Source organism: Solenopsis invicta, chromosome 11, assembly GCF_016802725.1.
Source record: "Solenopsis invicta isolate M01_SB chromosome 11, UNIL_Sinv_3.0, whole genome shotgun sequence".
Taxonomy (NCBI): domain Eukaryota; kingdom Metazoa; phylum Arthropoda; class Insecta; order Hymenoptera; family Formicidae; genus Solenopsis; species Solenopsis invicta.
The window spans coordinates 2,310,590-2,331,773 of NC_052674.1; the positions used below are offsets into that span (position 1 = coordinate 2,310,590).

The following is a 21,184-nucleotide window of genomic DNA, read 5'->3' on the forward strand; positions in this document are numbered from 1 at the left end:
TTTTAATATATAAAACAAATATATTAAAATATACGATTGTATATAAAAACAAGATAAACTTTCTATAATTGCAGAATTTTCTGCATTATTGCAGAAAATTTAGAATAATTTTAAGTGATAAAATAAAAAACAAAATTTTGTAATGTTAATAAATCTTATAAAGATGTTTAATGGCTTATCAATCTCAAAACTAAAGATTTCAAGCTTCAAAATGCTTTTTTTAATATTTTTTACGATTATTTTTAACAAAGTTACACTACCTTGAATTACGCTTATTTTTCGAAGTCAGAATAGGTGATCCTTTAATTTTGCTGTTAAGCGTATATATATGTGTATATATGTATGTATATACACATGTATATACATATGTATTAAAAATATATATTAAAAATATTGCTACATTAAAATACGAGTATATTAATAAAATTAAAATATTAAATTACATTACTAAAATAATATAATATATTATTATTTTTTTCTGCAACTCAAACCGCTGTAACAACCCTTAATGAAAAATCAAAGCATACAATGCATCTGTGAATCCAATCATCAACTTGCGGATCTGCAAGTAAAACGTTTAAATAAAGAGGATATCGAAATAAAAGAAAAAATTAATAAATTTAAGTAAAATAGAAAAATTCATTGTTTTGGCCACCTGGTACCGTATGTGGAAATCAGCTTCACATTTCGCGTACGTACTTGTTCACACGCTTGTGCTTGATCGCGGATGCGCGCTTGCTCGCGCGCGGTACCGGCGCGGGTTGTCACTACGCGCTTGTCGGGTTGCCGTTCATCCGGCACCTCGCTTTGTTGACGGGCTGTTATTCAACAGGCGCAATGATGTCTGGCGGGCTGCCATTTGATAGGCGTTCATCGGCATGTGGCGTATAAGATGCTACAAAGTTATTTAAAGAAAATAAAATGGTATTAAACCACTTCCTTTTTTCCTCTATAACGTAGCGAATATATTTTAAATTATGTAGTTATAAAAATGAGTACAAAAATATTATATTAATTATATTTTATACATATAATTTTTATTATAATACTTATAATCTTGTAAATATAAAAAGGGGAGCTAATCGCTAAAACGGTTATTTTATGGAAAAAATTTTTTTTTAAACAATACGTATTTTTTTTTAAGTTTTTAATATTTTATAACAAATTTTAAAAGATAAAAAAATTGTTTATAATTATACATGTATGACAACTTAACGCGATCTCATAGTTGTGACTTAATTGGCAGAAATTATAGCGCTTATTACATTCATTTAAGAAAAAAACTTCTTATTTTCTATCAAATTATCTTATCAATGAATATTTAAAATAAAAAAAGCATAAAATTGATTCGAAAGTTGAAAATTTATTTGACATCAAAATCATCAAACTGATATCGTTTCGATGTCGATTTGATAGGTCATTTTTTACTGAATAGAACATAGAAGTCATCGATATCAAAAGTCATTCATTTGCTACTAGATAACATAATAATGTCATAAGGGTAACATTTATTGACTTATAAGTAGTAAATAAAGTCATAATGACATTATTATGATGTTTCTATGATTTTTTTGTGTTTTACTTAAATAAGCAGAATCGAATCGCATACTCAAAACGCAAGTGTAGCGTTGTATAACCGCAACAACCGATTCGGTTTGGTTGAATACTCGTGTCCAAGGGGACACAAATTTAAAAAAAAAAAAACGCGTTTAATTTCTTTTTTTTTTTAATAAAATTGAAATCATATTAACTCTAAATAGTTTACATCATATATCGCGTAATGTATAATAAAATATTCATATTTTATGCATCCCACACACATGCACAAATGCACCCTGTTTTCATTACAGTATCTTGTCGATGATGTAGCGATGTAATTATCCTCGGAAATATTGATTGTGTAGTGTAGTTCAATACACACATTTTATATACATAGAGGCGCCAGTGGACTGATTATGAATGGAGAGGTCTCAAACAGTCTCAAACGCGGATTTTTGTTTACTTTTCTTCGTCTCCTGCAATTTATATCAATCATATGTAACACGTGTTCTGAAATGGAAAAAAATATCAGTAAGATCCTTGACGTGTCGTGGAGATTCGGAGGTGAGATAATAGTATAGATGTCATAAACTAAGATCAGTATCAATGTGTCATATTATATTTTTAGGTTATTTCGTGTCTCACATTAAATTCTGAATGTCTAATGTTGTGATGTACAAATATTTGAATGTCTATTGGATTTTTATCAGAAAATCTGTTAAATAAAAAATAAAGATACTTTATTTTTCAATTATCACTTACTATATTTAACAAAAAAATTGTGTTCATTGTACATACTTTGATTTTTAATCTTTAACATTTGATTATTATTTACTACTTTAGTAAATGATAATGAACAATATTGTATAATGTGACACAAGTTATGCAAAGTTTGAAATTCTTGTTTATAATGAATGATGTATTTTCATAATGCTGCTAATCATCAATAAGTAACTATGCTATTTTTTATTTCTCTTCAGTGACTGCAGCAAGTAATGATTCTGACAACATTGCAAAGTCATTTCTGCAACTAAAGTTACGTCTTGACGATGATGGTAAAGTCAAGGATGTATTTACTGAGATGACAATAGGGCAGTTTTATAAATTTTTACATGATTTGGAGAAGGCAAAATGTAATCTCGATTTGCTGCTGTAAATAAATACATACATATTTTAGAATATTGTCTATGTTAAGATATATTTATAACTCAAGCAATTGTTTTTTGAAAAAGATTTTTTCATACAATTTCTTATGATCTACATTATTTAAAATAAAAATATTTACTATCTTAAAAATAAAAATTTAGTTTATCTTTAGTAAGATAATAATATTTTAAATAATATTCTTTAGATAACCTTTGTCATTATCATAATCTTAATGTCATAGGTGATAATGATTAATTTAAAATTTAGAATGTATAGGTTGGTCAGTAGATTACAAATATTTTCAATTTGTTAATTTTTATTGTATGTAGAAGCTTTATTCTTTTTTTTAATATTTATATTATATTTTTTTAATAGATAAAACTGTAATGTTGAAATAGGAACAAATTTTTTTAAAGAAAAAAAATTTTTTAATGAAATAATTCCAATTTTTAATATTATAATCATGTACATATATGTAAATATAAATTGCAATCTAATTTTATTATGTTTTTTCCATTTTTATCTGTCTCCAATGGATTTGATTCAATGGGAAGTCTTGTATATATTTTAAGCTCATAAATTTTTGACAAGTAATTAAATAAATACAATAAATAATTAAATAAGTAATTGAACTTTGAGAATTTTTACAAAACGGTTGGTCAATTTCATTAATTACACTAGATTTCTTCATTTTATGATATGATGTAAAAATGAGGTTAGTCAATATCACATTACAGACAATAACAACCCAGTAAACAGAAATGGATTGAAAATTTGTAATCCATTTTAATTCATTTGAATACATTTTGAATTAAAAGAAAGCAATTACGTCATTTCTATCCTATATCATGGATTAAAATAGAACACGAAAACTTCTTTCACATTAGAAAAGTAGGAATTCCTTATTTCAATCCCGTTGGATTATATAGCCCACATATTTTTTTTTGAATTAAAAAAAAATAGAAATCCCATAATTTCAATCTCACTTCATGGATTAAAATGGATTCAAGGAATTCTTAAACTTTATGAAATGGGTTTGTGTGATCATTGCTGAATCCAAATTCTTAATTTTTTAATCCATTTCCGTTTGCTAGAAATATATATAAATAATAATCAACTAATTATCTCATATCGTTTTTAAAACATTATAGGAAAATATGTTATAAACTTATTATTAACATATATCATTATAACTATATTATAAATATTTGATTAAAACTTAACCAAAGGATCGAAATCAGATAACTGAATAACTGATAACTTATACCTCATGAGATTACTATTCCTCCTTTCTTTTAAAAAAATATACAGACTACACATCTATATATAGCGCTTTTTAAATTACGTATTCTACGTACAATCTTTCATATCTTTATACTTATCAATAATAAAAATGTACAATTTATTATATTCCCTTAAAACAATTGTATTATCAATATCCACCCAAATTTTCATGCAGGCTCGGTTGTGAAGATTGTATGATCTGAAAGCAATATAAAATAAACCTTTTATAATCAAGTACAAAGGTCTCTACTCACGAAATAATGAATGTACATATTATCTATAGATACGTATAAATATAGGTGCAATAGGTTTCATAAGAGACAAAATGAGTATGTGTCAACAGCAAATACAAAAGTGAGAAACTTTATTTATTCTTGAACAATATACATTCATGATTGACCATTCATATTTCCCGGCTTAACAAAATCATGTAGTCATCACAATTAGAAATATTAAGAAGTAATTTAACAATCAAAATATACTTTACAGCAATAAATATGTTTTCATATAAAAAAGGAAAAGAAAAGATTTAACATATCGTTAATTAGTAATAAAAACATTATATTATCATATACTTATATACATTATTTAGTATAAAACCTGTAACAATTTCTATAACAAAACTATATAACAAATTTTAAGTATAAATGTTGAATATTTATTGTTGATATGCTATTTGGAATGACTTCGGCCCAATTACTTTATTTCTGTTACACATACTTTATATACCAACTATGTGATTTTATCACATTATCAAAAAATAGAAAGAATGTTATATTCTAAAAAGAAAAATGAAATAACTCAGACATAAAGTTCGTCACTTTAATACTGTGCTATAAAATACTATTAAGAATATCATTGAATTAGTGAAAATGAGAATAACGAGCCGTGTATCAAGCGCATTCCAAGCAATAAGTATATCAATAAGCTATCTTTAATAGAGTAATAGTACGATATATTCAGTCTCTTGACATTTAAAATTCTCGCATTTGAACGAACATATTAGAGTAGATACCCGTTTGGAAAAATTTGGTCTTGTGAAAAGGTCTTGCAACAGGATTGACAGTTCTAGATGCCTTGCGTCTAGGAGGAAGTGGACTAAATACAGCACCTCTTTGGTTATTAGGATCTGCTAATGCTAACACGGGATTTGCTTGTTCGGATGATGAGCTCTCTTGTAGTTTCAGTGCGCCTAGTTGCAAGGACTTGCCTCTTTCTGCTTTTTCCTGAATAGACTCCAACACTGGTTGAATTGCACCGAGCAATGGTCGTTTGGACGGCTCTGCAGACCAACATTGTTCCATCAACGTCCAGCACTCCTCGTCAAATTGTGGCAGTCTCTCAGGCCTAAGACCTAATGTGAATATGTTTGCTTAACGTTTTTTTACAACGTGAGTATATAATAAGACTATTAGACAAATAGTAATTTGAGTTAGTAAATAATTCGCTTAAGTCAATTAAGAACAATGATATATTGTTATTGCTAAATTAAATTTGAAATTTTTATTATAGAAATTTCAATGTACTTTATGTTTATTGTGTAATATAAAATTGATCCTTTTTTTAACGAATAAATCCAGATAATCAAGCATGCCTAAATAAAAGCATGATTGCTTATAAGGCTTGCCATATATTTGTCTTCAATAATTTCAAATATAGACTACAGCAACACACAGGCAATAATGTATATATTGCCAGCATTTTGATAGTAAAATAGCAGAATTTAAGTTATACATTGTGTCCTTTGAATTATGATGGCAACATAATAACAACACACCCAACAGCACAAATTTTGATGATAATGATTTAGCAAGTTGCAACCCAAAGTTGTAATATGAAGGTATAAATTTTCCAACTAATGCGGACTTATGTCCATTTCTACCAATAAAGTAACTTTAATTTTGATTTAACTTACTCTTTATCTTCTTCTAATATTTATAACACAAGATTAGAGTTAATTTATATTGATAGAAATGGACCTTAATTGCTATAATTCTAATAGCAACACTTGTTATGATTGTGAATAACATGTCAGAAAAGATAATACAGACACATTGCTTTCTAAGAATATATGTTTATAATACAGGCTCAATCTTTTTTTATATGCAATGAAGTATTACCTTTCCGTACGCTTGTCCATAACTGCTCCTTATTATGAAATTGTTCAAATGCATATGGTAATCGAACCTTCCCAGCACATATATACCAAAACAAGATGCCGAAAGCATAGACATCGACACTGCTATCATAATGGCCAGATAAGAGTTCGGGCGCCATGTGGATTGGTGTTCCTACGATGCTACCCGACATCATAGCTTCGGTAATACAAAATCCGAGATCAGTTAGTTTAGCTCTGTTTTCCGTATCAAGTAAGACATTCTTTAGTTTAATGTCACGATGAACTAGACCTTGTGAGTGAAGATAGCGTATTCCCTCCAGCACGTCTATCGCTACTTGTATTCGTTCCAACCACGAGAGACCGGCGTGTATCCCACAGTACAAATCGCGACTCAACCGATCGGTAATTAAAAGAACTGCGGTGCCCAATCCGAATCCCCCACCATATGATTGATCGACAACAGATCCGCGAAGCTTCACTATCCTTTTGTGATCTGGTATCGACCTAGTATAGTAAACCTCCATCGCAAGATCGTTCCAATGCCTCTCATCTGGTGGAACAACGGATTTTACTGCGCACGGTCCCGGTGCTCCACCCCAACCATCGCAAGCAAACACCACACCATACTGTCCTCTGCCAATCTCTTTGGTGTAATGAGGAATGCCAAACCGAATCGCATCCATCATCGATGTGGACTCCAACGCGAGTTTAGCTAGTTTCGGCGCATGGTACTTTCGTATAGCTACTCTTTGTTCCTCGGTTCTTTCTAGCTTTCCCGAATAATAGTTCTCCAGAGATTTTAGGGCAGTCTGGAAGGCGTCATGCGATGATTTCAGTTTATCTCTAAACTGTGTGGAAATTGTTTTTGCCAATCTCGCTGCCGACAAGGAATTCAGGATATCAACGGTAACCTTCCTCCTCCAAGTCGCGTCTAAAGTCGGAGTAGGTGTCCATGGCAGCGGTAATGATTTGAAGAGTTGTCTTAATCTTTCCAAGAACGAATGCACTAACGATGGCGACGAATTGTGCAATTCCACGTTGTACGCCGCAGAGAGTATTTGTTTTAAGGCATCGCTAGCTAGCAGACTACTGTCGTGTTCGTAAGTTTTTTCGAGACTTATTAAGCAACGTTGAAGAGTACCGATAAAAGTTTCTCGGAGACAGTTGACCGAGTTTACGAGTTCCTTTGCAACTTTCTCGCCCAAACGACCTAGCACGAATCGTTGAACTTCCGATGTCGCAACGCGAACAGTGACCGTCCACTCTGTTCGTTCACTACCGAAAGGAACAGTCTGATACTGGAAAATATCACCGGTAGATCCTAATATATCGTCTTTCATCTCCTGAATAATACATTGTATTAACTCAGTCAATTCAACTTGCTGCTCATTAACAACCTTCATTAGACTAGCATAAAGTTCGTTTTCCTTTTGTTGGGCATATTGTATCCTTCTAGGAGTGATCTGTATTTTTCGTGCCATGTCAAACGCACTTAAAATAAATTTACGTAAACTGGTCGTGTGTATTTCATTCAAATAAGTGCTTGCATTAATTAAATAGCTTTGCAAGCAGGCACGCGTAAAATGTAAAACGCGGTCTGTTTTTTTGCATGAATCCACTAGATCGCTCGAATTATTAACGTATCGCTCGCCGACAAGCCACGTTAACTGATGAACCTCTACAGACTCTTCCATCCCTAGGAACCCTAAACTGCTCAACTGATCTAACCATGTTAGACCGAGTGAATTCATTTTGTCAATATTAATACTATCATCACTCTTAGACTCCTTGGATACGCTCGGCACTTCTATCCGATTTTGCAGACTATGCTGCTCAGACTCAGTCAGTTCCGCGTCTGTGCCATCCAACGAAACATTAGCTAATGACGATATAAATAAAATCGGATTATATGGATAAGTATCTTTCAAATCTCTCAATTCTTCCAAATTTTCTTCAGTCAATGGTTGTTCTCCGAGAGCGTAAAGAAATATAGGTAAAATTTTCAATAAACCTTTAGCAAGAATTTTTACTACACCATTGTTAGGGACAACAAATATTTGAACACCTTCCTTCAGTATTGCTTGATCTAACTTCACTTCCAGCACCGTAGGGCAATTGATATCTTCATTCGTCGACTTTTCCAGATCTTCGAGAGGGAGCGTGCTCCATGATTTTTCATTTGCCTGTAGCGTCTCTACTACTTCGTATTCTAAACCTAATGTCAGACTGACATGATTCGTACGACCATAAGTAATCTTGACCCATCTCCATGAATCGTTGGACAATGGCAGAATATCAACAGAGAGTAAATTATTAACCAGCGAGGCTTTGGCTTTATTGTCTTGCCCAAAAATGACTATTGCAGGGAAATTATCAAGGATGTGTGTTATTCTGTCCAAGGTCAATGGAGGTAGTAGTTTTTCGAAAATATTCTCTACAAGGAAACATTACATATAAGATTAGCTAGTAACATGATAGATTTATTGCTTTAAATGTCAAATATGAATAATTACCTCCAGGGAAAAAGTTTTCAAGTTTTATGACTTCTAGTGTACGCTGTGTCTCATCAAGTATATGACGTAGCTGATTCCTGTTCCTCTGATACCTCTTGAATTCTTGTGGTAAATTGCTTACCATTTTTCTCACGTTATTTTAGTCATGTATACATTCCACAAAATGGTCATACCCTATCAACATTATCAAACAGTTAATAAAAGTCATCCTTTGCAATATATATTTATGTAGTACTAAACTTGAAAATAACAATGTTCATATGCTGCAACAATGACTTAAGAAACAACAATATTCCAGCTTGAATGTTTGAAATCATTCTGTAATATTAATTTTGCAATATTATTTTTAATTTGGTAAAAAAATGATCTACTGATTATAAAGGATAAAAGTATCATTAACTCTTTACTTAGTGTAAGGAATTTTTCAAAAATTCTCTTTTGTTGCAGTTAATTAAAAAATGACAATATCAAGTAATGTCATTGTTGCAAAAGTGACAAGTACTATGAAAATGTGCTATATCAACACATAAATTAGTATAATTTCCAAATTCCAAATGAAATAGAAGAGGTTATAGCGGTGCATGCAAATTTATCATCAATAGCATATAAATATCTATGAAGAGCTACGAGACGCAAATGTAAACAATGTTCATCAAGTTGAATCATGTCCAATAATAGTGCGTAAATAAGATTGTGTATATCAGGCAGACTAAAAAATCCCATTTTATCGAATGGGGATTCCTCTCGGCAGCTTCCTTGTCATCGTTCTATGCTCTTGTTCGTCCCGTGATCGGGATGTCGCGAGCATTGTTTTTCCGCGTGATTGAGACCGGTGCTCGAGCTCAGGGGGCGTTTAGCTCACCAGTGTAAGATCTCCCGCGTTCACAGCCATACGAGTGCAAGGAGATGATTGCCAGGTCCGCCAGATCATACGAGCGCAGGCAATCCGGACGATAGCTCACGCGAAACCGTCGCGTATCGCATAATGAGACGTACACCGCCAACACATGCTGTCGACTGGGCACGAGTAACTGAAGCGCGGCGCAGCCGCGCGGCTTCGAGAAGACGAGCGCACAGACGCCATCGGCGTGCGAGATGCACCGTGCTCTTGACAGAGAACGCGGCGAAGAGAGCTGCACGCGATAAGGTGCATCCCACTGCATTGTTTAAGCCAGTGTTGTGCCGTAATTTTCATGATTACATCCAATAATCTGGGCGTAAAGTATAAAACTATAAATAATCCTACGTTACGTACTTTTAAATTACTAAAACAAGTAATATATTACTTAAATTACTGGCAAATTTATTACTACCAGTAATACATTTCTATAAGGGGTGTATACAATGTAAATTGTGTTTTACATGTGCATATAAATAATAAATAATAGATCAGATTTAGATAGAATTTTAATATTCAGATTGTACTAGAAATAGTGAAAATTATATTACATTTTTTCTTTTTTTTAATAATATAAAATTTTACTTTATCTTATCAAAGTTAGATATATACATATACTATAAATTTTCAGTACTGGCAGTGAATTTTAGAATAAAACCTTAATTACTTGTTTTATATTGAGTTTTATTCAGTTTATAATTTACATCATTATATTGTCTACAATATCTACATGAAAAAGATTCATGTAAACACAACATAAATAAGTACATTTTCTTTAATTAAATCTCATAGAATGAAACGTTACTCTAAAGTTGAGCTTGTGCAATTTTTCGAAAGATTTTTTATTCTACAAGATTTAAGAGCTAATTACATTTACACGAATTTGTTTCATATAGACAATGTCTGCAATAGAAGCAATGTAAATTATTATAAATTGCATAACTCAATATAGAAAAATGAATTAAGTTACAAAATTGTTAATATATCTAATTATATTAGTATTTTGATAAAATAAAAATATATAATATTAAAATAAAAATGAAAATATAATTTAAAATGTAACATAATTTACATTGTATACACGTAATGTAGATAGATTATTTATATTTTACGCATAAATGCCCTTATGTAAATTATTATGAATTGGACAATTGTGAACACAAAATAATTAAGTTACGAAATTGTAATGTTTCTAACTTGAGTATTGATAAAATAAAAATATATAATCTTAAAAACAAAAATGTAAAATACAGTTTACATAGTTTACATTATATAAATATAAGAATGTAGATTATTTATAAGTAAACTTCCATCTTTGGTTGATAGACTTATACGCGCGTGCCTGCTATCCCGTACCGTATCTATTGCAATCGATTAATAGAAGTTGTTTATCAAATTAGAATGACTATCTCTCGGAGGAGGAAGAAAAAGTCACGTGTCGCCGTCAGCTGTCAGGCTAGAGGAAATCTCAGCCGGCGTTTTATGACTCCAGTTAAAAAAAATACATACAGCGATAGATATACATATATTAAAACTCATACAGCACAAATCTTTAAAAGAGAACTCTTCAGGATATTTTCTTGGATAAAGTGTGCTGGCCAAAAGAAAAATAAAAGTCAAAATGTGTTAATTTGATGTTATAATCGTTTTCGTTAATAACGAAATTATGATTAAAAAATGAAAAGTGTCATTTTGACCAATGTCACATTAAATTGATATTATTTTAACTTTTCTGTTCTACTTGGGTATTAAAACCGATTTTTGGATAGATCATCCTGGATATTCCATAATGATTTGATATAATTAACTTTATAATCGCAAACGCAGATGGCAAGCTGATGTTATTTCAACGCTAAATAACGTCAGCTTATTATCTGGGAAATGATTCTTCGCTCTCTCTCGCCTGTTACGCTCCACGTATTTCAGTGACTGAATGTAATTTAGATATTTATTGAATTTTATAGGCACTTACAGATATAAACATGTACATTGTATATAATGTATAATTGGCGACTTACGATACGCGCGTTATCTTTTCGATGACCGTTCTCGATCCGACTACTCGGTGCTGAAGCTTTATTAATGCACGAATTTTTCTCTCCCTCTTCATCGTACGATTGACCGAATATTCTTATCCGATTTAGCTTGCCACGATCGTCACTGCTTAAATATTCATTTATGAATATGAATTGCTAAACGCGGACGTGTCAATAGATCTCTGTATGAGAAGGATAGTGCACTGTTCCGTTAATATGTGACGTGTAGTGTCACTCTCGTTGCGATTAGGGATATGCGAACCAAGAAAGAAGAACGTAAACAAGGTTCCCTCATTCGCACAGATAATACTATGCGACGACGTACGACGTAAGACATACTTTACGCTTTTTAAGAGCCAAGAGCTCGCAGTAGTCTCCCGCGTTAATCTTCCCGCTCTATTAAGTTCCCTTTTACTTCTTCAAATTGACTGATAAGCAATAATCACGATCTGCAAATAGCTGGCGTTAATACAATATTATATATGATGCTAAAATATTGCTGCAACATTACGTATCAATTAATATTTCTGAAGCGGACATTGTTGCAATATTGCTGAAACGCTGCAACAATATTTTACAATTAATGTTTTTGCAATGCTGTGCTATATGGAATACTTCCTTGAAAAAAGAACTGATAAAATGTTTCAATAAACTGATTGAAACTGACTATCAGTAAATAATGATACAATATTAAATTATCTGATGCAGTAATATCAGTTACTGATGTAATAATCAGTTTATTAATCCCCATACAGATACAGCACAGAAAGATTGCAGAAACATTGCAGAAATATCTCATTACAATATTGCAAATTAATTGTGCAATGTATAAGTTGCAATGTCATAGCAAGATAAAAATATCCGTCTTTAGCAAGATTGCTTATCTTGCACCGTAATATCTATATTATAATATATATATATATATATATATATAATATAATATAATTAGTATGTAAAATACCTATAATATTGCAATACAATTTGCAATATTGCAATCTTTCTGCAATGTAATTGCAAGTTTATTTCTGTGCTGTATGGGACGATATGGCATGCAAAAAATATATTGCAATTTCCTGGAACCGAACGTTTTGTGTTCGTGAATCAGCCAATTCGCATATTATTTTGTTCGGAAGATTCCAGTAAAATCTGCTTGATGAAATTATTTTGTTCTCATTACATCGCATATATACATTAAACTATTGCCCCGACCTTCGTGGAAATCTCCATTGCACTATCGGTCGTTTCGAATATCCACGTGCGGCCGATGGGATCTTATGAACTATGTTCAGCAAAAAAAAACAATTAAACACATTGTTGAATAAAAAGTGCTCTGATTGGTTATATCATTAGATTTAAAAGTATAATCCAATCAGTGATGTGCGTTCACTGAACCACTTTTTTCTGCTGAACGCAGCCATGAAAATAGCCTTTAACCTTTTGAAGCATAACCTCTAAAATTGCGCGGCTTCGCCATTTTTCCTGAACTCAACGCGCGATCGTGCGATTTTGACGTTTTCTCGTTTTTTGTCATTGAAATAGAGCGACTCTTCTGTTATCTTATCGGTCTCGTTTTCTGACTAACTGAAATGGCATCGGCTTTGGAATCCATGGTGGTCGACGAAAAACAGCTCCCTGAAAAACCAGTAGATAGAGAAAAGGTAAACATAACAAGACAATGTTTTCCAAAAATTATTGATCATTAAACACATAATGTTGTACTTGCTTGTATTTCAGACGTGTCCACTTTTATTACGAGTATTTTGTAATACCGGACGTCATCATAATATAATGGAGTACAGCAGAGGAAACGTCCCTTCGAACGAACTGCAAATATACACATGGTAATCTTAATTTTATTTATAACAGAGAAAATGTCATAATATGTTGTTATTTCTATTAATTTAATATTATCTTATTGTGATTTCTATCAATTCTTACTACTAAAAAAACTCTAATTTTAATTATTTGTGTGTACAAAGGATGGATGCAACTTTGCGAGAAATTACAGGCTTAGTTAAGGAAGTGAACCCGGACGCTCGCAGCAAAGGAACGTATTTCGACTTTTCGTTAGTGACTCCTGAGCTACGTAATTCTGGTTATCGCATGCGTGAAATTGGTGTTACATGTTCTGGGCAGAAAGGTGCAGATGATAATAAAACGCTCGCACAAGCAAGGTAGGTAGTAAACTTCAATTAGAAAAAAAGATTTTTTATAAGTATTCACATTCGACTATATGTGTATATTTTGTATAATTATAGGTTCACAATAGGAGATTATTTGGATATATCAATAACACCACCAAACAGAATGATGCAACCTGCTATTAGACGTGGTGGTTTACGCCAATATTAATATAATAACTTCAGTGTTTAATTAATAATAAGAATGTCTCTTATAGGTAAAAGATACACATATATCACTACAGAATTCCATAAAGACTTCCCAAACTTTTGTATCTCTAAATGATTAAAATAAAAAAAATCATTTTCTTTAATTTCTACAAACCTGCTGCATTAAGTAACATTTTTTAGTTGTAAATGTTTTCCAGTCATGAGATTATTTTTATTTTCCCATAACAAACTATAAAGACATTCTTTAGATATATTAATTATAAAGTTAATGCAATTATAAAATTAGTGCAATTATGAAACTAAATTTTAGCATCTCATTGATATAATTTGTGCTATTTGTGTTGTTCAAATTCCTTGCCAGATAACAATTTTAAATTATCTCCCTATTAATACATATTATGTTCATTTAATGTGGAATTCTTAATTTTGGAGCGTATTTATTTTTAATTATGTAAAATTTTCAGATGTATTTGAATGCTATTTTTTAATTTACTGTGACACATTAAGTGCATAAAGTGCATTCCATTAATAATTTCATTTTATTTATATACTTGTATTTTCATACTATATTTTATATATTTAAATTTTTTATCAATGCCAAAGTCAAATATAATAATTTTAAAATCTAATCACTATTTATTATATTATATTACCCAATTTATAATGATTTACAAGTTGTTTCGGTATAATTTAGTTTAATGTTTCTTTAGTTTTTCTTTACGTTTTTTTAATAACATCGCTAAATAAATAAATGAGTAAATTAAATAAATCGTGTATTAAAATAGTTACCGAAGTAGCTATCAAAATTCTTATTGTTCTTAGACATCAATGAAAATTCTTGATTTGAATTGGAACTAGAAGCTGCTTGAAACTATAAACTTTTCTCTTTTTTTCCAACATATCCTTCTTTTTTAAGCTATTTATTATTTTCTCTATATCCCTATCACAAGAAGATTTTTTTTTGCAAGGTAGAGTATTGAGTTTCTGACAAGCCAAAAGTTTTATAAAAGTTTAGCGTGGTTTCTACATCTTCCAACCCATACTTCCACTTCGACTGATTATTTTTTACGTCTTGTGATTGAGATGTAATCTTTTTTCAATAATTGTTTACTCCATTTTTGTCTTTCATTAGATCATGGTAGTTCTCGAGACACTTTCATAACAGTATCGCTGCCATTTCCTCTGAATCATGCACAATACATTTCCTAAGTAAACAAAAATATTAAATTTAACACAACAGAAAACTGTGAAGTATGTATTGGATCAATGTGCCAATTAATAAACAAATAAGTTATATCAATAAACAAATAAAAACAATAAAATATAACTACATTTACTTACAAATAAAGAATATTTTATTCAAATTTGTATGAAAATTAAACCTAAATAAATAAAAAAATATCAACTAATTTGCATTTTACAGTATTTTGCAGTTTTATTATTTAAATATTTTTCTTGAACAAACATTTACTAGTGATTATCCACTGGCACAATGATTCAATATGTACTTTACTTACAATAATTTGGTTGTCATATCCCTCGTAGCAAGATATCTGCGTTCGGTGTCCGTGACATCGAAGCAGTCTTTGTCTTTCTTTGAAAATTTTAGAGTGTAATAGGCAGCCAAATTTCCTTCTTCAAGTATTGTACAACGATCCACGTCTCAGCACCAACAGAATTTATATCCTGTAAAGAAATACATATAATTTTAAAATACATAATATAATTTGGTTCAATAATATATATTAATTCTATCTATGCACACTGTAATTATACATCACACAACAGCGTAAATAGTTCCCAGCTAGGAATGAATTAATCGATCGACGTCAATTTGACTCGTACTTTAATCAACTTGCATCTTTTTATTTTTATTTAAAAGTAATTATAATAATCTGAGACATATTTTAAACATGAAATAATAATTTGTATTATAATATGAAAAATGTATGAAAGTTAAATTAAGAGCGGGATACGTTAGCGTCTGTGTGTCGGCACCCTTGTCGCGTGAAGTTGCGCGAGAAGAAGGCGCTTCTCGCCAACTTTACTCGATTCACACCTTTCTGAGAGCGCAGCGAACGCGGGACGGACGTGGAGCGAGCCAGCTCCAGGAAAAATATCATTACAATTAGTTTAATAGGTGAACGAAACTTACATTTGATCTCGCATTAATATTTACTGGCAGACTAATCATCGCGTAGTATAGATTCGGTGCTCGCGTATCGATAACTCATAAAAACGCGTATCTCGTAATTGCTCGATCGCACAGCGCGCGTATCATTGACAACGCGATGAGGATAATTATCGTATATTGCTAGCGACGCGCGTGGATATCTATCGATACGCCTATTCCAATAGAAATTAAAAAAGAGATATGTAGGGTAGCCGCGGGGCGAGCATAGCGTCGACTTTGGTGCGTAAAATTATTTGCGCGGGAAACGATCCGAAGCCGGCTCGCCATCTTAACGTGTCTGATTGCAGAAAGCGGCCGACGCGGAATCAGCGGAATGACGGAACAGAACCGAAGCGTCGGAACAGAACCGAGTGGCGTCGCAACTTCTTTAACCGGTAAACGAAACGAATATTGTGAAATAGATCGGTGCTCATGTATCGGCGATCCATAAAACGGCGTTTGTCATAGTAATTAATTTATCAAAAGTGTATTGCGCGAATAATTAATTGATAACGCGACGATCATATTATGGAATAATGCATGCGGATCTATCTTTTAATATTAATCTTTTACGCTTCTCTAAGTGTGGCATACAATATAGTAATATCAACATCATAAGGGAAAACGTATATTATTTGTCGCAAGATACGCGGATATTGCATTAATATGAAGTTGATAACGAGATGCGTGGCGTTGGTCGGAAATTGACCGTGCGGGAAACGACGCCGTTTGCACCACCTTGATTCCATTCCTGTTTCATGTTCAGAACGCGGTGAACCGGGCGGACGCAGCGGACCGGCCGGACGCGGCGGACCGGCCAGACGTATCAGGACGTATGCAACATGAATCGGAACAGGAGCGAGCGGCACGGTATCGCGACTTGTTTAATAGGTAAACGGTATCAATTTCGTTCTCGCATCAATATTTATTGTCAGTTCAACCATGACGTAATACAAATTCTGTACTCGTATTGGTGATTCGTACAAATGCGTATTTCGCGATAATTACTTGGTCGAAGGTACTTGTATCGCGCTACCTGTTGATGATATAAATACATATATTATCGAATTACAAGTAACGTGCGAGAATGTTGAGTTAATAATATTAATACCCTTTTAATGTATAATACGAAATAATAATCGTCACAAACGACAACGTATATCTGTTGCTTAAGACGCGGACTAATGCATAAATGTGAAGTTAGAAGCGGGATGTGCAGAGTCATTACGTCACAAGTGTGGCGTCGCTATGAAGTTGTTCACGCGGGAGATAAAGCTGCTTCGTCATCTTAATTGCAGTTACTTTTTATTTGCAGAACGCGGACGTGGAAATTCGACAAATTAAAATTATATCAAGACACAATAAAAATTGTGAATTATTATTATGTTACGGCATAATAATAATTCAATGAATAAAAATTATGTCAAAGCATAATAATAATTCGACGAATTAAAATTATGTCGCAACGTAATAATAATTCCATGAATTAAAATTGATATAGAAATAATTCTGTACTTTTATTATGTCGCGTCCATTATTTTAATTCGTGGAATTATTGTGTTCAGACATAATAATAATTCGTAATTTTTATTGTGGCTATAAAAATAATTCTGTTAACACATAATTTTAATTAGATAAATTAAAATTATGTTATAACATAATAATAATTCTATTTATGAAAATTATGTTGTGACCTAATAATAATTCTATGAATTAAAATTATAGCAAAACATAATAATAATTTTAAATTATTATTATATAGTAATACAATTTTAAATGGTTAAATAAAAATTATATAAAGACATAAAATAAATCCATAAATTAAAATTATGTCGTGACATTATAATAATTCCGTAAAGAATAATTACTTTAGAACATAATACCAAATCCGAATTTTTATCATGATTTACACATCATAATAGTTTAATGAATAAAAATGTGTTCATTTTTTTCTGTGTGAGTGCATTTTGGCAAAACTAACAGAATTTCTTATTATTATAATAGAACTCAATATCTTATAATCAGAACATTTGATAGACTTTATTATAATCATTGTAATAATCCTTGAAATTCCTACAATATTTCTGATTCGTCAATTTTTGAACAGACGTATTGACTCATTCAGATTTTTACAATGCAATAAGACTTTATTTTTTCAGTGCATTTATATTTTTATTTTATCTTTTCGTGGTATGCGTACAAGACATTGCCATTCATCGAAAATAATTTTCGCGTTTGCATGGGCATATGTGCCAAATATGGGGTACGGTTCGGCACTGGAGATTGATGCAATGTGCACTTTGACTTCTCATTACGTTATCTGATCAATGAGACCATGACTCATTGAACTTAGCGTCTAACCAGTCGATTAGCTGGATTAACCACGATTTGTGAGCACGTCGCGGGTTGACAAAAGCACCCCAGAAAGTGCGTCTCCTTTAAGTGACTTGCTGCCTGCGACTATGGCTTGTATCAAATACAAGTGTCGTATGAATCGTGATTGAGAAAGCTTAGTCGACGTTAGACGTGCGTTAAACGTGATACAAAAGGCAGAACGCTTTCGCAACGACCTCACTATCGATCCCGTATCCATCTCGTCCGAATCACTAATTCGTTATTTCGTTAATCGCGTAATAAGCAATGTCTCTTGCAGATACTCCGAGAAGAAGCTCGCAGCGCTACAAAATGATTTTTTTAAGCAGAAATTTTTTTATCTTTATGCATAATTTTTACTTTCATATTAAATTTTCATGATAAATGCACTAGACATTGTGATTCGTCGAGAAAATAATTTTCGCGTTCGGTTAAACACATCTGAAATTATGGGATACGATTCGGTATCGGAGATCGATGCAATATGCACTCTAACTTCTCGTCACGTTATCGGTTCAATGAGACCATGTCTCATTGAACTTAGCGTCTAACCGGTCGATCAGCTGGATTAACCATGATTTGTGAGTACGTCGCGGGTTGACAAAAGCACCCCAGAAAGTGCGTCTCCTTTAAGTGACTTGCTGCCTGCGACTATGGCTTGTATCAAATACAAGTGTCGTATGAATCGTGGTTGAGAAAGCTTAGTCGACGTTAGACGTGCGTTAAACGTGATACAAAAGGCAGAACGCGTTTGCAACGACCTCACTATTGATCCCGTATCCATCTCGTCCGAATTGCTAATTCGTTATTTCGTTAATCGCGTAATAAGCAATGTCTCTTGCAGATACCCCGAGAAGAAGCTCGCAGCGCTACAAAATGATTTTTTTAAGCAGAAATTTTTTTATCTTTATGCATAATTTTTACTTTCATATTAAATTTTCATGATAAATGCACTAGACATTGTGATTCGTCGAGAAAATAATTTTCGCGTTCGGTTAAACACATCTGAAATTATGGGATACGATTCGGTATCGGAGATCGATGCAATATGCACTCTAACTTCTCGTCACGTTATCGGTTCAATGAGACCATGTCTCATTGAACTTAGCGTCTAACTGGTCGATCAGCTGGATTAACCATGATTTGTGAGTACGTCGCGGGTTGACAAAAGCACCCCAGAAAGTGCGTCTCCTTTAAGTGACTTGCTGCCTGCGACTATGGCTTGTATCAAATACAAGTGTCGTATGAATCGTGGTTGAGAAAGCTTAGTCGACGTTAGACGTGCGTTAAACGTGATATAAAAGACAGAACGCATTCACAACCAGCTCACTATCGATCCCGTATCCATCGCGTCCGAATTGCTAATTCGTTCTTTCGCCAATCGCGTAATAAACAATGTCTCTTGCTCGTGCCACAAAGTAGATGCAGAAACATAAAATAATTTGTTAAAGTTGAATTGCATCATTGGAAATAGGGTCTTGTACCATTATTTAGAAATCTGGTAAATTCGACCAATACGTCTGTTCCAAAACGGACGAACCAGAAATCTTGTAAAAATTACCAAATTATAGTTAAATCTATCAAAAGTTTAGATTATAATAACTAGAGTCTTAATATAATAAGAGATTCTACTTCTGAAGAAAAAAATATGTTTCATGTAAAAAAATTATGTCTGTTTAAGATTAGAAATTTTTCCATGAAGGTTTTATATTTTATGAAATAATAAATTGTTTATTTGACTTTACTGTTGTTTACTATTTTTTTCCGTGTTAGTGCGTTTTAATTAAACTAGCAGAATTTTCGATATTTAATTGATTTATAATAAATCTTGATATCTTTTAATCAAAACATTTATTAGATTTTATAATTTGATAATTCCTTCATTATTTCTTATTTGTCCGTTTTTAAGCAGGCAAATTAAATTCATTATAATAAATTTTATAGATTATATTATAGAAACAGTAATATTGATAGAAAGAACGGAGTAGAGAGTTTTTGAGATATTAAGTATGTTTGTAATAAGATTATTTAATAACTTAGCATATTTATGCTCAATATATTCTGAATTCAAGTAATTTAATTCCTCAAGCAAAGCTAGTTAAAACAAAATTTATAGTTTATTAGTTTTACTTACTTTTGAGAAAGTTTTATATAATAATTTTATTTAAAGAATGTAAATATCTTTTTCTGTAGATGGTAAAGAGTTTTCCTAAAATTTGATAATGAGTATATTTTAAGATAATCATCAAAGAAATATATTATGATAAAAATTATTGTTATCTAGAAAAAAGAAATAAAATAAATGATTATTTTTATATCAGCAGATATGTTACTTTTTATATAATGTACAAAGTATTATGTTTTAATAATAATTATTTTGATTTCATAAAACCATTTTTAAATACATAACTTTAAATAACTTTATATTTGCTTTAGCAAATTTATTCTCTCCATGTGTAAAGTTTATGTACACTCGTTGACGATTTAAATGAAAATAAACGAACCGCAGCCGGTTCGTCGCGTCGCGCGTTTGTTCCGGGAGTGCCGTTTAAAGTAATTGAACTTAATCAGTTCACGGGCGTAATTTTAGTGTATTTAACGCGAGTGTTCCGCGAGTGCAACGCGACGAGAAGACGCGAGGAAGGCACTAAGATCTGAGAGAAAGAGGAAGCCTGGTACAGGCATCGGACCTCAGCGGAGCAACCTTGGGGTAAATATATATAACTTTTTATTTAAAATTAATAGTCTGTTT

General features: G+C 31.9%; 3 protein-coding genes and 2 long non-coding RNA genes across 8 annotated transcripts in view; 3 read left to right on the forward strand and 2 right to left on the reverse strand.

The window, feature by feature from the left end:
- Positions 1–1,918: 1,918 nt before the first annotated feature.
- On the forward strand, positions 1,919–2,720 carry LOC105194628 (COMM domain-containing protein 7). The gene is made up of 2 exons (XM_011159637.3): positions 1,919–2,103; positions 2,520–2,720. Exons 1-2 carry the CDS (start codon positions 1,956–1,958, stop codon positions 2,693–2,695), a joined length of 324 nt encoding a protein of 107 aa, XP_011157939.1. The 5' UTR covers positions 1,919–1,955; the 3' UTR covers positions 2,696–2,720.
- Positions 2,721–3,288: 568 nt separating this feature from the next.
- LOC105194630 (dual serine/threonine and tyrosine protein kinase) lies at positions 3,289–12,007 on the reverse strand. 4 transcript variants are annotated; one of them, XM_039454848.1, is made up of 5 exons: positions 9,464–9,643; positions 8,602–8,775; positions 6,090–8,522; positions 4,985–5,323; positions 3,289–4,168 (listed from the first exon to the last, which is right to left on the reverse strand). In XM_039454848.1, exons 2-5 carry the CDS (start codon positions 8,723–8,725, stop codon positions 4,137–4,139), a joined length of 2,928 nt encoding a protein of 975 aa, XP_039310782.1. In that variant the 5' UTR covers positions 8,726–8,775; positions 9,464–9,643; the 3' UTR covers positions 3,289–4,136. The 4 variants fall into 4 exon arrangements, with proteins under 4 accessions (XP_039310782.1, XP_011157945.1, XP_011157942.1 ...); XM_011159643.3 differs by having other exon boundaries at positions 5,180–5,323; positions 9,464–9,642; XM_011159640.3 differs by lacking the exon at positions 3,289–4,168 and having other exon boundaries at positions 4,317–5,323; positions 9,464–9,642.
- Positions 12,008–12,958: 951 nt separating this feature from the next.
- LOC105194629 (histone deacetylase complex subunit SAP18) lies at positions 12,959–14,039 on the forward strand. Its single transcript, XM_011159638.2, has 4 exons — positions 12,959–13,193; positions 13,270–13,376; positions 13,515–13,709; positions 13,794–14,039. The coding sequence occupies exons 1-4, from the start codon at positions 13,122–13,124 to the stop codon at positions 13,885–13,887; spliced, it is 468 nt and encodes a 155-aa protein (XP_011157940.1). The 5' UTR covers positions 12,959–13,121; the 3' UTR covers positions 13,888–14,039.
- A 553-nt stretch (positions 14,040–14,592) lies between these two features.
- The window catches only part of LOC120358944, a 161,194-nt gene continuing 154,602 nt past the window's right edge, over positions 14,593–21,184 (reverse strand). The window contains exons 2-3 of the long non-coding RNA XR_005575825.1: positions 15,404–15,572; positions 14,593–15,091 (exon numbers count right to left, since the gene is read on the reverse strand). This is a non-coding gene — a long non-coding RNA (uncharacterized LOC120358944). The remainder of the gene's footprint in view (positions 15,092–15,403; positions 15,573–21,184) is intronic.
- LOC120358945 overlaps positions 20,876–21,184 on the forward strand; it is a 56,079-nt gene continuing 55,770 nt past the window's right edge. The window contains exon 1 of the long non-coding RNA XR_005575826.1: positions 20,876–21,142. This is a non-coding gene — a long non-coding RNA (uncharacterized LOC120358945). The remainder of the gene's footprint in view (positions 21,143–21,184) is intronic.

Coding starts and splice junctions, on each gene's coding strand:
- LOC105194629 (XM_011159638.2), top strand. CDS start 13,122: ATGGCATCGGCTTTGGAATCCATGGTGGTCGACGAAAAACAGCTCCCT. Junction 13,194..13,269: donor AACCAGTAGATAGAGAAAAG/GTAAACATAACA, acceptor CTTGTATTTCAG/ACGTGTCCACTTTTATTACG. Junction 13,377..13,514: donor GAACTGCAAATATACACATG/GTAATCTTAATT, acceptor GTGTGTACAAAG/GATGGATGCAACTTTGCGAG.
- LOC105194630 (XM_011159640.3), bottom strand. CDS start 8,725: ATGGTAAGCAATTTACCACAAGAATTCAAGAGGTATCAGAGGAACAGG. Junction 8,523..8,601: donor TGAAAACTTTTTCCCTGGAG/GTAATTATTCAT, acceptor GTTTCCTTGTAG/AGAATATTTTCGAAAAACTA. Junction 5,324..6,089: donor ATGGACAAGCGTACGGAAAG/GTAATACTTCAT, acceptor TATTCACATTAG/GTCTTAGGCCTGAGAGACTG.
- LOC105194628 (XM_011159637.3), top strand. CDS start 1,956: ATGAATGGAGAGGTCTCAAACAGTCTCAAACGCGGATTTTTGTTTACT. Junction 2,104..2,519: donor CGTGTCGTGGAGATTCGGAG/GTGAGATAATAG, acceptor ATTTCTCTTCAG/TGACTGCAGCAAGTAATGAT.